Below are 16,480 nucleotides of genomic sequence, written 5' to 3'. Positions count from 1 at the left end.
ACCCCATTCTCTACCAAGCTACCACCTCCCACACAACCAGAAGCTCTAGGCTGCCATCGTCCCTCACCTGGATTATCATAGCAACCTCCTGACTAGACTCCCTGCTCCCACCCTCTTCCCTCCACAACCTGTTCTCAGCAGAGCGCCACAGTGCTCCAGCTAAAGCGAAAGGCAGATCACGTCAATCCAAACGTCGTGTGGCTCCTAATTTCTCTCAAAATAAAAGCCAGAGTTCTTGGACTGATCTGCCCTCCCCTCTCCCCGTATCTTTCTCAGCTCCTCTGCTGCGACACTTCCCCTCATTCACCTCACCTCAGCCACAGTAGCTGCTTTCTCTTCCTAAAATATCCCGGGCACCAGTCCTCCTCAGGGAGTTTCTTCTTCTCTCTGCCTGGGATGCTTCTCCCCAGATAGCAACCTGGCTTTTTCTCTCATCTCCTTCAAACTCTATGCTTAACTTCTCACCTTCTCAATGAGGTCTTCCCTGACCACCTACTTAAAATTGCAAATGTCCCTTCTCTCCACCCCCATACTCACTATGGTCCTTCCCTACTTAACTAGTGCTACGGAATAAATTTGGAAGAAATTTATCTTCTACCCTACTATTTCACCGCTTGTTTTGTTTATTCTTTGCCACTCACCATTAGAATACAAATTCTACAAGGCAAAGTTGTTGGCTGTTTGGTTTATTAACATATCTCCAGTGCTTAAGACAGAGCCCAGCACGCCGTAAGCACTCAACAAGTATTTGGTTTTTTTGTTTTATTTTAAAAATTGTTTATTTATTTATTTATTTTATGTTTATTTATTATTTATTTATTTGTTCTTATTAGTCATCCATTTTATACACATCAGTGTATACATGTCAATCCCAATCTCCCAATTCATCACACCACCACCACCCCCCCGCCGCTTTTCCCGCTTGGTGTCCAAACGTTTTTTCTCTACTTCTGTGTCTCAATTTCCACTCTGCAAACCGGTTCATCTGTACCATTTTCTAGGTTCCACATATATGCGTTAATATACAATATTTGTTTTTCTCTTTCTGACTTACTTCACTCTGTATGACAGTCTCTAGATGCATCCATGTCTCTACAAATGACCCAATTTCGTTCCTTTTTATGGCTGAGCAATATTCCATTGTATATATGTACCACAACTTCTTTATCCATTCGTCGGTCGATGGGCATTTAGGTTGCTTCCATGATCTGGCTATTGCAAATACTGCTGCAATGAACATTGGGGTGCATGTGTCTTTTTGAATTATGGTTTTCTCTGCATATATGCCCAGTAGTGGGATTACTGGGTCATATGGTAATTCTATTTTTAGTTCTTTAAGGAACCTCCATACTGTTCTCCATAGTCGCTGTATCAATTTACATTCCCACCAACTGTGCAAGAGGGTTCCCTTTTCTCCACACCCTCTCCAGGATTTGTTGTTAGTAGATTTTCTGACAATACCCATTCTAACTGGTGTGAGGTGATACCTCATTGTAGTTTTGATTCGCATTTCTCTAATAATTAGTAATGTTGAGAGCATTTCATGTGCTTCTTGGCCATCTGTATGTCTGCTTTGGAGAAATGTCTATTTAGGTTTTCTGCCCATTTTTGCATTGGATTGTTTTTTTAATATTGAGCTGCATGAGCTGTTTATATATTTTGGAGATTAATCCTTTGTCCAATGATTCATTTGCAAATATTTTCTCCCATTCTGAAGGTTGGCTTTTCGTCTTGTTTATGGTTTCCTTTGCAGTGCAAAAGCTTTGAAGTTTCATTAGGTCCCATTTGTTTATTTTTGTTTTTATTTCCATTACTCTAGGAGATGGATCAAAAAAGATCTTGCTGTGATTTATGTCAAAGAGTGTTCTTCCTATGTTTTCCTCTAAGAGTTTTATAGTGTCCGGTCTTACATTTAGGTCTCGAATCCACTTTGAGTTTATTTTTGTGTATGGTGTTAGGGAGTGTTCTAATTTCATTCTTTTACATGTAGCTGTCCAGTTTTCCCAGCACCACTTATTGAAGAGGCTGTCTTTTCTCCATTGTATGCCCTTGCCTCCTTTGTCATAGATTAGTTGACCATAGGTGCATGGGTTTATCTAAGGGCTTTCTCTCCTGTTCCACTGATCTATATTTCTGTTTTTGTGCCAGTACCATATTGTCTTGATTACTGTAGCTTTGTAGTATAGTCTGAAGTCAGGGAGTCTGATTCCCCCAGCTCCGTTTTTTTCCCTCAAGACTGCTTTGGCTATTTGGGGTCTTTTGTGTCTCCATACAAATTTTAAGATTTTTTGTTTTAGTTCTGTAAAAAATGCCATTGGTAATTTGATAGGGATTACACTGAATCTGTAGATTGCTTTGGGTAGTACAGTCATTTTCACAATATTGATTCTTCCAATCCAAGAACATGGTATATCTCTCCATCTGTTGGTATCATCTTTAATTTCTTTCATCAGTGTCTTATAGTTTACTGCATACAGGTCTTTTGTCCCCCTAGGTAGGTTTATTCCTAGGTATTTTATTCTTTTTGTTGCAATGGTAAATGGGAGTGTTTCCTTAATTTCTCTTTCAGATTTTTCATCATTAGTGTATAGGAAAGCAAGAGATTTCTGTCCATTACTTTTGTATCCTGCAACTTTACCAAATTCATTGATTAGCTATAGTAGTTTTCTGGTGGCATCTTTAGGATTCTCTATGTATACTATCATGTCATCTGCAAACAGTGACAGTTTTACTTCTTCTTTTCCAATTTGTATTCCTTTTATTTCTTTTTCTTCACTGATTGCTGTGGCTAGGACTTCCAAAACTATGTTGAATAATAGTTGTGAGAATGGACATCCTTGTCTTGTTCCTGATCTTAGCGGAAATGCTTTCAGTTTTTCACCATTGAGAATGATGTTTGCTGTGGGTTTGTCGTATATGGGCTTTATTATGTTGAGGTAGGTTCCCTCTATGCCCACTTTCTGGAGAGTTTTTATGATAAATGGGTGTTGAATTCTGTCAAAACTTTTTCTGCATCTATTGAAAGGATCATATGGTTTTTCTTCTTCAATTTGTTAATATGGTGTATCACATTGATAGATTTGTGTATACTGAAGAATCCTTGCATCCCTGGGATAAATCCCACTTGATCATGGTGTATGATCCTTTTAATGTGTTGTTGGATTCTGTTTACTAGTATTTTGTTGAGGATTTTTACATCTATATTCATCAGTGATAATGGTCTGTAATTTTCTTTTTTTGTAGTATCTTTGTCTGGTTTTGATATCAGGGTGATGGTGGCCTCATAGAATGAGATTGGGAGTGTTCCTTCCTCTGCAATTTTTTGGAAGAGTTTGGGAAGGATGGGTGTTAGCTCTTCTCTAAATGTTTGATAGAATTCACCTGTGAAGCCATCTTGTCCTGGACTTTTGTTTGTTGGAAGATTTTTAATCACAGTTTCAATTTCATTACTTATGATTGGTCTGTTCATATTTTCTATTTCTTCCTGGTTCAGTGTTGGAAGGTTATACCTTTCTAAGAATTTGTCCATTTCTTCCAGGTTGTCCATTTTATTGCCATAGAGTTGCTTGTAGTAGTTTCTTCGGCTGCTTTGTATTTCTGCCGTGTCTGTTGTAACGTCTCCTTTTTCATTTCTAATTGTATTGATTTGAGTCCTCTCCCTCTTTTTCTTGATGAGTCTGGCTAATGGTTTATCAATTTTGTTTATCTTCTCAAAGAACCAGCTTTTAGTTTTATTCATCTTTGCTATTGTTTTCTTTGTTTCTATTTCATTTATTTCTGCTCTGATCTTGATGATTTCTTTCCTTCTGCTAACTTTGGGTTTTGTTTTTTCTTCTCTCTCTAGTTCCTTTAGGTGTAACGTTAGATTGTTTATTTGAGATTTTTCTTGTTTCTTGAGGTAGGCTTGTATAGCTATAAACTTCCCTCTTAGAACTGCTTTTGCTGCATCCCATAGATTTTGCATCATTGTGTTTTTATTGTCATTGTCTCTAGGTATTTTTTTATTTCCTCTTTGATTTCTTCAGTGATCTCTTGGTTATTTAGTAATGTATTGTTTAGCCGCCATGTGTTTGTGTTTTTTACGTATTTTTCCTTGTAATTGATTTCTAAGCTCACAGCGTTGTGATCAGAAAAGATGCTTGATATGATTTCAATTTTCTTAAATTTACTGAGGCTTGATTTGTGACCCAAAATGTGATCTATCCTGGAGAGTGTTCCGTGTGCACTTCAGAAGAAAGTGTAATCTGCTGTTTTTGGGTGGAATGTTGTATAAATATCAATTAAATCTATGTGGTCTATTGTGTCATTTAAAGCTTGTGTTTCCCTATTAATTTTCTGTTTGGATGATCTGTCCATTGGTGTAAGTGAGGTGTTAGAGTCCCCCACTATTATTGTGTTACTGTCAGTTTCCTCTTTTATAGCTGTTAGCAGTTGCCTTATGTATTGAGGTGCTCCTAAGTTGGGTGCATATATATTTATAATTGTTATATCTTCTTCTTGGATTGATCCCTTGATCATTATGTAGTGTCCTTCCTTGTCTCTTGTAACATTCTTTATTTTAAAGTCTATTTTATCTGATATGAGTATTGCTACTGTAGCTTTCTTTTGATTTCCATTTGCATGGAATATCTTTTTCCATCCTCTCACTTTCAGTGTGTATGTGTCCATAGGTCTGAAGTGGGTCTCTTGTAGATGGCATATATATGGGTCTTGTTTTTGTATCCATTCAGCAAGCCTGTGTCTTTTGGTTGGAGCATTTAATCCATTCACGTTTAAGGTTATTATCAATATGTATGTTCCTATTACCATTTTCTTAATTGTTTTGGGTTTGTTTTTGTAGGTCCTTTTCTTCTCTTGTGTCTCCCAGTTAGAGAAGTTCCTTTAGCATTTGTTGTAGAGCTGGTTTGGTGGTGCTGAATTCTCTTAGCTTTTGCTTGTCTGTAAAGCTTTTGATTTCTCCATCGAATCTGAATGAAATCCTTGCTGGGTAGAGTCATCTTGGTTGTAGGTTCTTCCCTTTCATCACTTTAAGTATATCATGCCACTCCCTTCTGGTTTGTAGAGTTTCTGCTGAGAAATCAGCTGTTAACCTTATGGGAGTTCTCTTGTATGTTATTTATTTTTCCCTTGCTGCTTTCAATAATTTTTCTTTGTCTTTAATATTTGCCAATTTGATTACTTTGTGTCTTGGTGTGTTTCTCCTTGGGTTTATCCTGTATGGGACTCTCTGCACTTCCTGGACTTGGGTGGCTATTTCCTTTCCCATGTTAGGGAAGTTTTCAACTATAATCTCTTCAAATATTTTCTCGGGTCCTTTCTGTCTCTCTTCTCTTTCCTGGACCCCTATAATGAGAATGTTTTTGCATTTAATGTTGTACCAGAAGTCTCTTAGGCTGTCTTCATTTCTTTTCATTCTTTTTTCTTTATTTTGTTCTGTGGCGGTGAATTCCTCTATTCTGTCTTCCAGGTCACTTATCCGTTCTTCTGCCCTAGTTATTCTGCTATTGCTTCCTTCTAGTATATTTTTCATTTCAGTTATTGTATTGTTCATTTCTGTTTGTTTGTTCTTTTATTCTTCTAGGTCTTTGTTAAACATTTCTTGCATCTTCTCGATCTTTGCCTCCATTCTTTTTCTGAGGTCCTGGATCATCTTCACTATCATTATTCTGAATTCTTTTTCTGGAATGTTGCATATCTCCATTTCCTTTAGTTGTTTTTCTGGAGTTTTATCTTGTTCCTTCATCTGGTACATAGCCCTCTGCCTTTTCATCTTGTCTATCTTTCTGTGACTGTGGTTTTTGTTCCACAGGCTGCAGGATTGTAGTTCTCTTGCTTCTGCTCAACAAGTATTTGTTGAATGAATAGAGGAATTGCAAAACTTGCCAATGATTATACATCTTAATAGTGACTGGAGCTAACAGAGCTCCTCTGAATCTCTCTGCAGAGCCTTTCTTCCACTCCATGTGTCCCTTCCTTATGTCACAAAATTCAGAATGGGGAAATAATTTTTTCCATTATCCTTCAAATTAAATTCCATAAGATCTCATATAATCCATCTGATGCCACCATTTAAAAAATGCTTTTGAAATTTGCTTTTAAGCAGTTTCTTAATCACACAAGAAAATCATAATGTTATCATCATATTATCATCACAGCTGGCTGATGGTTTTATTTTCCAGTTTGTTCATTTTCTTACCAAAATGATATGTGTATATTTGTGCTCTGGTTACCTGAACCAGCTATGAATGGTTCCTGGCTCTTTCCAGGATTCAAAATATTTCTCAAAGAGTAAAATGATATGTCACCATTGAGAGCAAAATAGCTCTCAAAGTGTGAATAGATTTTTAAAAAGGTGTTTAAGTATTAGATTTTTAACTAAACTCTTGGATCAAAAAATTAAAAGATAAATAATATGTTGAATTTATTTGTACCAGTGTGACAACACATTTAAAATATAAAAGTTCAGACAAATTTACAGGAAAAACACTAAGACTCCAAAGATTGGGAAGTCATCAGGAAAGAAAATTTGTCAAGGAGAAAATACAACTGATAACTTTTCTTTGTGTTTGTTAATCAGTATTCAAGGTCACAGATAATAGGAAAAAAAACACCACAAATTTAAACAAAACAAACAATTTCACATGTCAAATATACACTACCATGTATAAAATAAATAGCTAGTGGGAACCTGCTGTATAGCACAGGGAGCTCATCTCGGTGCTCTGTGATGACCTAGATGGGTGGGATGGCTGGGTGGGGGAGGGGAGGAAGGTTGAAGAGGGAGGGGATATATGTATACATATACCTGATTCACTTTGTTGTACAGCAGAAACTAACACAACATAGTAAAGCAATTATACTCCAATAAAAAAAGCTTAATTTAAAAGTCAGTCATAAGATGGTAATATTAGGGGTTGTGGGGTACTGGATATAAGATAATTGTTTTGTACTATTTTTGCAACTTTTCTGTAAGTTTAAAATTAGTTCAAAAAGTTTAGGAAAATAATAGATGCTCTGTTCTATCTCTGTCTATGCAGTGATTTATACTCTTAATTACTACGATGTTATAAGTCTTATATCTGGTACCTGCTTTCTTCTTTGCAATTGTCTCAACTATTCTTGACCCTTGGCATTTCCATATAAAGTATAAAATCAGCTTGTCAACTTCCACAAAAATCACTAGAATTACATTGAATTTATAGGTCAGTTTAGGGAGAATGAACTGAGAGATAGAGGATGTGTATGTCTTCCTCTGTTTATGTTCCCTGAGCTCCTCTCTCAGGTCCTGTATATGGAATAAAACTGGCCCTGATCAGAGCTTAGGTCTCTGCAGATTTACTGGCTGGTGTAATGAGTATATTTTTCCACTTGGATTATTCCCTTCTGATAAAATTTTAATCTGGTGTAGAAAAGAAAGCTCATTCTTCCTGTCTTCTGAACTAAGTCCCATTTTAGCAGGTGTATGTATCATGGTTTAGAGTAAATTGATGACCCTACTCACACCAGTTTAGGAATCGAGGATGCAGATTAATTCCAATGCAGTAGTCAACGGCAGAAACCTAGTTTATAATAGCTTAGGTAGAAAAAGGAATCTACTCACATAACAAACATTCAGAGAGCTGGATACGGGGCTCAAAGAATGTATCAGCTCTTTGGATCTCTCATGTCTGATTGTCTCTGTACTTGGCCTCATTCTTTTCAATGTCCTCCCTGAGGCTGAGACAGATGGCTGCAAATGAACCTAACCTAAATTATTTTTACAGTGCTCCATTCCAATGAAAGAGAGCCTCCCCGCCCCCCATCTCTCTAGCCCTCTCTCTTTCTTTCTTTATCTCTATAGCTCCAACTCTATCAGTATCTGTCTTTTCCCCCCTTCCTCCCAAAAAACACCCAGATATCAAATCGTAGGGAAGACTGACTCTCTCAGGTCATTGCCTGCATCAATCACTGGCCAGGAGGATGGAGGGCTTGGCTAACCTTGTTCACGCTCTCACCCTCTTTGAATTGGTGTATATTGAGGTGCTGGGAGTGGGAGCAAACATCAGCCTCCCCTGAATCTTAAGAATGGTTTTCCCACAGCAGAGAATAGCTCTGTTTCCAGAGGGGAGGGAAAGCTGGATAGACGAGAATAGCATATGTCACTGAAGTTCCAAAAGTACTCGGCCTCATTCCACACCACCTGTGGCAGTGTTCAACTACCTCTCCTTTAGAGAACTAAGTGCATGACAAAGTAAGGCAAAACACCTTTCATGAAATATTGTAGAGACACAAACTTTGCAGAGTCTATGAAAATTTTAATTGTGGTCTGAAACATTAAACATGGTCTAAAAATACTGTATAAATCCTTTCCTGTTTAGGATTTTAATGTCAGTGCTCAAAACTATTTCCTTTTCTGATGTGGATCCCCATAAGGCTTCAGCACTTTCCCACTTCTGTCTGAATGTACTAACAACCACTACTCTAGGTGTTGGGCAAACTCTCCACTTCCCTTTATCACTTTGGTGACAACAACTGGGCTGCACATTAGAATCTCTTGGGAATTTTACAAAATTCCCATGCTCGGGATGTAACCCAGGTCAGGTGAATCGGAATCTCTGGGATTGGGATCTAGGCATCAGCATTTTTGAAAGCTCTTCAGATGATTACAATGTGCAACCAAGGTTGCCACCACTGACCTGCTGATGTCAGTCTGCTTGCTCACTCCTCCCTAGACAGGTCTTGCTTCTAAAACACAAAGGACTGAGATGTAATCGGAACCTCAGAGGGAATAGACAAGGAAGTAGCTCTGCCTGTGTTGATTGTAGGCCATGAATCCCAAGTAAGAAGTTCATGGGCCAGATCCAACCATTTTTTGCTGCCCACAGTATATTTTGAAAATTGGAAAATAAATTCCATAAAAATCTAGATTTTTATCTTCTCTTAAAGTTGGAAGATTGGGGAAATAGTGGGCAGCTGTTGAGTAGCAGCTGTGGCCTCTAGACAAAAAAGTGCTTCCCAGTTTCCACCACTTTGTATTAATATGACCAGTCAGGGTCACTAATTAAAATGATTTGCTTTGCCTTTCTGGGCATTTCAGTTTACAGACACTTCTAGGTGCTAAGCCTCCCTGTAACCTAGGCAAAAGGAATTCTTTATGTAATAGAATGTAACTCATTAGAATTGGGTTCCCCACTGGGATAAAGGCCTCACAGTAGCAAGGTGTGTTTATTATCTTGAACTTTTCCCCTGGACACAAATCTCTCTTGAGTGACTGTATCAGAATAAGTCATAGAGATGCTAGGTTCCATATGGATACAGAGATATATTGACGCATATGTCCTTGTAGATATAGATATATCACACCTTTAACAAGACTTCCCATGACTATCAAAGGGCCGTAAAAGACGTGGAGACAGATCTCAATGCTTCTCTTCTCCACCAAGGCAAAATTAATAGTATCTTCAAAGGGAATCAACTGAATTCAATTTAATTCAGCAACAACAAATAATAGCCTCTGTACAGAACTTTCCAATTTACAAAGAACTTTCACACTCGTTTGTTATCTATTTGATCCTCATAGAAGCTATTCCTAATTTATAGATGAAGAAATTAAAGCTCAGATCATCTTAAGAGATCTTAGGTCATTAAGTCCCCAAATCAGGACTTGAATATATGCTTTTTATCCTAAATCTTATACTCTAAGTCATAACACTGTACTCCCCCCCCCCCCACCAAAATAATAACAGTTGGAGAGGAATGTTGAGAAGTTGTGATGGGCAATGCAGCTAGAAAATTTCACGGTCTTACGAATGCTGTCTGTTTCAAACCATTCCAGGCACTAGCTGAGATCAACTACAATTCCCTGGCCTCCACAGAACAGAGGTTCAAAGTCAGGGTTAACTTGGCTAAGGGCCAAATGAGCAGCCTAGGTACGGTTAATGTTAACTTGGACTCTGCTTATCCAGAATTTATGAAATATTTAATCCTTGCTAAACTGCTGTTCACTTTCAAACTTATATGATCCAGGGAATTCCCTAGCACTCCAGTGATTAGGACTCCATGGTCTCACTGCTGAGGGCCTGGGTTCAATCCCTGGTCGGGAAGCTAAGATCCCACAAACCGTGCAGTGCAAGTTTGTTATATGATCCCAAATTATTTACTAAGTGTATAGTTAAATGGAATTTGCTGGGGATTTAGAGAGGAAATTATCAAGATATTTTAATTATTTGACTCAAATTTCATATTGAGGATTTTGTGATCAACTACCTCAAGGATATATACCTATCTATACCGACAATTTCTGATTTACAACTACTTATTTCTTCTTACTGAAACTAACTTAGCATTGTATTTAGATATATATTGTAAGTGCACAATAAAGTTTAGGTCTTATAATTATTATAGCAATCCTTCCAATCTATTTGTTACTCACTTTTTATATTCTGTGCCCTTGCCATGGTCCCTTTTTCCCCAGCTTTACTGAGATATAATTGACATATAACATTGTGTTAAAGATGTACAACGTGATGATTTGATATACACGTATATTACAAAATGATTACCATAATAAATTAATTAATGCCTCCATCACCTCATATAATCACCATGTGTGTGTATGTGTATATGATGATCTACACTCTTAAAAACTTTCAAGTATATAATACAGTATTGTTAACTAAAGTCACCATTCTGTATATAATCCCCAGAATTTATTCATCTTATAACTGGATGTTTTTACCCTTTGACCAAGATCTCCCTCTTACCCCCAACCCCCAGCTCCTGGCAACCACCATTCTACTCTCTGTTCCTCTGAATTAAGCTTTTTCAGATTCCACATATAAGTGAGATCATGCAGTATTTGTCTTCCTCTGTCTGATTTATTTCGCTTACATGTAATGCCCTCAAGGTCCACCCATGTTGTTACAAATCTTGCCATGGTCCCTTGCACTTAGTATATATTCGATAAATGTCTGTTACATTAAACTAAACTGAATAATTTTATAAATTTTCAGGTATAAATTTTCAAAAAAGACCCCCTGGTGGTGGTTTTGAAAAATTCTGGAACACATAAAATACAAAATATTTCCAAAATGATATAGCAATAGCTATTAGAAGTTAAACAATTTGCATGTTAATTTCAAATATTTTTTTTTACTAGTGAAGGACTATACCAAACACTTCTTTGTTAATACAATTTAATAACCACTGGTTTATATTCATCTATAAATTGGGCTTTCCTTCTAATTCAATCTAGTTTGTCTTAATTGCTCCAAGGCAGTAAAGTTTTATGGAAAAATTACCTTTATAATTTTAATTATTATAGAAACCAAATTCTAAAGTATTATCAACTAACATTAAACTTAAATTGATAAAATTCCAGAATTTAATTTTTTATCATAGGTTTAAAATATCATGATATAAAGAGAAAGTTAAATGTCAAGTGAAAAATTCCTAAAAATCAGTAAGAAAAAGATAAGCAACCAAATGGAAAAATGTACATAGTTTGGCAACACAATTATTCACCAAACATATGAAAAGATGTTTACCACTAATAATCCAGAAAATGCAAAATAAAACAATGTTGTAGTCATCAACTGGGAAAAAGTGGAGGTAATAATATCAAGGTTGAAATTGATGGTGGATGAAAACAAAGAGGAGTGGAAGAGATGTTGAAACTTTGGGTAATTATTAGTCAAATCCACTTCCCCTGCCTTCACTAATCAAGGTTGTTTCAAGACTTGTAAGTCCTCCAAGCTGCACGTAGCCTAAACAATAAGATGTCTGCCCAAGTTGTTTTCCAGGAACTTGGAGTCAGCTGCATCTATTTTGAGCTGCAGGTTAGGACTACCTAGGACTTCCGACCCTCCAAATGGGCATGTGAGAGTGTGACCTTTTAACATCAGAGGGCTGAAAACTCCACCCTCAGCATGTGCGGAGCCCAGAAGCCAAATTACACCTGCACAGAATGATTATCGCACCTTTTCCCAATCACCTTTCCCCATGTTCCCCACGCTCCCCACAGCTCAGACCGCCCTGTTTTTTTATTCTTTATTTCATAAAAACCCTGAGCCCCTTGCCTTCGGGTAGGAGGACTTGAGATTTGTTCTTCCATCTTCTTGCTTGGCTGCCTTGCAAAGAAACTCTCTTTGCTGCTAACCTCGGGGTCTCAGTGTTTTGGCTTGCTGTGCCTCAGGCCAAATGAACCTGGTTCCGTAACGATATCATTGTCTTTAGAGTCACTCTGGTTAAAACTGAACATGTTCTTGCCCTATCAGCCTGGAATTCCTCTTTTCTGAGTCTACTCTAGAGAAACATTCGTACACACACACAAGGAGACTTATACAAGGATGCTTATTGTGGCTTTGTAAACAAATTATCTATCAACTTGGAATTGGTAAACTGTAGTATACTTGCATTAGTTAGGGATTGGTTCCTGGTGCACATAATAGATAGAGTGCCTTGGCCAAATAGATGATTTTTTTCTCACACTGAAGAATTTGGAGATAGTTGGTCCAGGGCTGGTGAAACAGATCCACAATACCATCAACAGACCAGGTCCCTTCTACCTTTCCTCCCTGCTGTCCTTAAGACTTGCTCCCATCCAGCTGGTCTCAGGGAGGTTCCTGACACTCTCCTCAGGCATCACAACTGTGCCCTAAATAGAAGGGAGGAGGGATAGTACATGACAGCTGAGTCAGCAGCATTTGAAGAGCTTTCCTAGAAGCCTCACATAGTGACCTCCACTTCCATATCTTGGCCAGAACTGTGTACAAAGGCGCCTGGAAAATGTACTGCTTTACATGGGCACATTGTCACCCTAAATAAAATCGGGAGGAAAGAGGAAGGGTAGAATGGATACTGGATTGGCAAATATCAGTTCTTAACAATATTCATATAAGTGGCATATTGTTAGGGACGTGCTAATCCAAAAGAATCAAGGTAGATCTCTAAGTCCTATTGGTGAATGAAAAAAGTTATGGATCAAAACCTATGGTCTAATGCCACTTACATGCTCACATACACACACAGAGACACAGAGAAAACAGTACAGTGATACATAGGAAAAGGTCTGGAAGGACACATCAAAAATCCCAAGAATGATTAATTGTGAGGGTGGTGGGTGGGAATCTCTAGTTTTATTTATAATTCAGGATGTGGTGGGCGTGATGATGTTGCCCAGATCCTGCTTCAAGGAAGGACTTGTTGCCCCAGCTGTCGGATGTGTTATCAGCAGACAACCTCCAGATGCAGCTCCCTCTGCACGGACTGCAGAGAGCTGCCTCATTCAAGGTCACACCCTTGGTGGTAGAAGGGGGCAGCCCACACGGAATAACTGATCAAAGGGAGGGTAGAAAACCCCAGCCATTTCAGACCAATAATAAGCTCCCTAAGGACCACTCTAGCTCCACAGCTACCCAGTGGAGTCAGATGAGGCTCTTCAGCTTGCATCCCTGCTGACTGCCTTCCACAGGTGTTGTTCATGGGTCGTCCGTAATAAACATTCCGCACAGTGGATACTCTGTCTCGGAGTCTGCTTTCCAGAGAACCCAACCTGCAGCGGTGGTCCTTCTGTTATAAAGTGACATGTGTACTCTTGAAAAGCCACATGTTCTGCAAAATTGTACATGAAAAATAATTGGGCTTATGGAAAAAATAGAGTTAGAGGGAAACTATTCAGAAACAATGCAGTTGTGTAAGTAGAACACACACACACAAACTAATAAAAATTGTATCAAAAATACTAAACAGTTAAATCTCCAACCATAGTCGGTAGATCCCCATGGCCTTAAACCCCGACTCAGGACTTCTCCATCAGAATGTGCACCCCTGACAGCATTTGCTTCTGGTAGAGGCCAATCTCATCAGAATTAAAATGAAAGGGTAGCCTTCTCCATCAATCACTTTTTTTTAACCAAGGGGAAATGATATCCTTCATAGATTCTTTATCTGTGCTCGCAGCCTCACCAGATAGCTTAAAGGTGTGGAAATTGAGGCAGTTCAGCCACTACTTGGAATGAAGGAAGATACTCTTGCAAGATTTTCATTTTTTCTTTTTTTCTCTAAGGTTTCATATGTTGTTAAAGTTTTCTCTTAAATTGTGAAAAAGCTTGTCCTGATCACTTCCAAATACTAATAAGATGGAAAATTTCATGTAGGAACCAAAGCATCTTCTGTGTTATACTGACATCAATCCCTGACTCTCATTTCAAATTCAAGACCAGAAAGAGATAAGACTGTGTCAGATTTTGAAAAAGGAGACTCTATTTACATATTCTCTCTATTAAAAATCTTTAAATGTATCTATATGAAAGAGGAATACTGGAGAAAGGGAAACTAAGTATGAGAATGATACTTTGGTACAAAATGAGAGTAATAGAGATACAATATGATTTTTTTCAAGTTCCCCGGCCTCTTTGGACATTAATCCCGGTAATCAGAATTGTTCTTCGCTGTCCGTTTATTGTGATTTGTCTGCCATCAGCTGAGTTAGTCTTACCCACTGTTCTTTTATTTTCAGTTCATCTGGCAGAGCACGGTACCAGGCAGAGTGTGGATTCCATACTATTGGGCTTCCCAAAATTGCTCCCGCATCCCACATTGCAGAATATGATTAAAGGCAGTTTGGTGCAGTAGAAATAACCTTGATTTGAAGTTAAAAGGCTTAGATTCTATTCCTAACTCTGCCCCAACATTGTGGCTTCAAGGGTGAAATAAGTAATGAATTTAAAATTAGTAAGATTGATGAATGCAACTCTCTGTGCCCCCCTGACCACCGACCACCCTATACTCCTAAAATGCCAACCTCACCAAAGAGCTTCCTATTTTAACCTCTACAGCTTCTTCCCATACTTATTTCCCTAGCACTTAACTGAAAGACAATAAATATTAAAAACAGTGGAAGTATGCATCATGGACCAACCAGATGTGGACAAAAAGAGATGTGTGTACCTGCTTTGGTGATGTGTTTTAGTTGAAATGGTTCTGACAGCCAGGCTCAGAGGCAGGGAACAGCTTGCCAATGTTCCCTGACTTAAAGCGACTACGGCCAATTTTAAAAAGGATGGTGTTTAGGCTGTTCTCCTCTAGTGAGCAGTTCATTAGGTTTGAGATGCCTGTGAGAATTGGGTTATTGGTGGAAAGTTTGTATAAAACAAACAACATCCTTGCTGAGTCTTGACACCTAGATGACATTTACTGGGAGAATTCTTAAGTTGACTGGGTTCAGTGTTTTTGTTGTCACTTCCTTTGATATGTTTATATTTTTATTTATTTATTTATTTTGTTCTCAGGGAAGTCATTTTTCCTCTCCTAAAGACGAAGAGATTTTTGTTTTAGATGGTAAACAGAGTGCTGAATTAGCACTGCCTGTCTCATACTGATAGATGTCACAGAAAGTGAATCTACACAAAAAGCCGCTAATGAAATAGCAACATGACATTGCTACAAACTCTGGGGACTGTGTGTGTGTTTGTGTGTGTGTGTAAAATGTTCATGTATGCATGAACTGTTAGTCCACAGAGTCAGATGTGTGGGGAATGTAATGTGTTTTCTATAATTGAACTGAAAAACTATTTTAAGATTGCATTTCCATTACCAAGAAGAATGCTAATCTCAATTTAGAAATTCTTTTCCATTCTCTCTTTCGCCTGTAGTAAGGTGAACTTATTGCATACTAAACGTTACCAACCCTTTCAAGTCGTTCCCCAACGAGGGTCCCTCTGCCTAGTGTCGTTCAAACCAGTGGAACAAGACGGAGTTTGGTTCAGAAGCAAAGGAAAGCTTTACTCTTTGATCAAAGACTGGAGAGGTGCGAGCTCGAGCTCCAGAGTACACGTCCTCCCTGAGAAAGGCCCTTGGGGGCTGCTTTATAAAGCAGGGATCCCATCGGCGGGGAAGGGAAGAGTTCTCGTGAGGCTGGCCCAGCTGTGCGGCTCACGCTTCAGGTCTCAGTGTGGGAGCGGCATCTCTGCACGCAGCCCGCTGCCGCCATCTTGAATTCTGCCCTCGCCCGCGGAGCTGAGGTGTCAGGAGCAGCCATTTTGGACGAGGAACTCTGGTCTGAAGGGCAAGGTGCAAGGCCTCTGCTCGTGGAACCCTATGTGCAAGTGAAACTAGACTAGGCACAAAGGAAAGAAAAAGGTTAGACCTCATTTTATCACCCAGATTCTATTTTTATTTCTTGGGAATTGTTAATGGGCTTTGCTGGTGACACCGATGTATGGGAGGGTGGGATCTAGTGTGTGTTGCCATATATCCAGTTGACTTCCATAGTGATCAAGGATAATCATCCAAATATATTAGAAATATTCAAAAATCAAAATGGCACAGGTGCAGACAATCAAAACGGATGCCTGTAGTAACTAATTAGTACAAATGAACAACACCTACTGATGACCTTGCCCTTCTGGTCTTCAACTATTGGTTCACCCAAGCCACAGCTACATTTTTGTCCCCATAGAAGTTTCTATGCCATATCCAAGTGCGTCACAGGAATATTAAA

The 16,480-nt window shown here is 38.5% G+C and overlaps 1 protein-coding gene across 1 annotated transcript in view; it reads left to right on the top strand.

Annotated features, from left to right (window-relative positions):
- The window catches only part of GUCA1C (guanylate cyclase activator 1C), a 68,668-nt gene extending 52,568 nt beyond the window's left edge, over window positions 1-16,100 (top strand). The window contains exon 5 of the mRNA XM_061192724.1: window positions 15,857-16,100. Coding sequence (XP_061048707.1) covers window positions 15,857-16,100 — 244 coding nt within the window. The remainder of the gene's footprint in view (window positions 1-15,856) is intronic.
- The last annotated feature ends 380 nt before the right edge of the window (window positions 16,101-16,480 follow it).

Source organism: Eubalaena glacialis, chromosome 6 (genome assembly GCF_028564815.1).
Source record: "Eubalaena glacialis isolate mEubGla1 chromosome 6, mEubGla1.1.hap2.+ XY, whole genome shotgun sequence".
In the NCBI taxonomy this organism is placed as follows: Eukaryota; Metazoa; Chordata; class Mammalia; order Artiodactyla; family Balaenidae; genus Eubalaena; species Eubalaena glacialis.
This window is presented reverse-complemented; position numbering and strand designations above follow the sequence as displayed.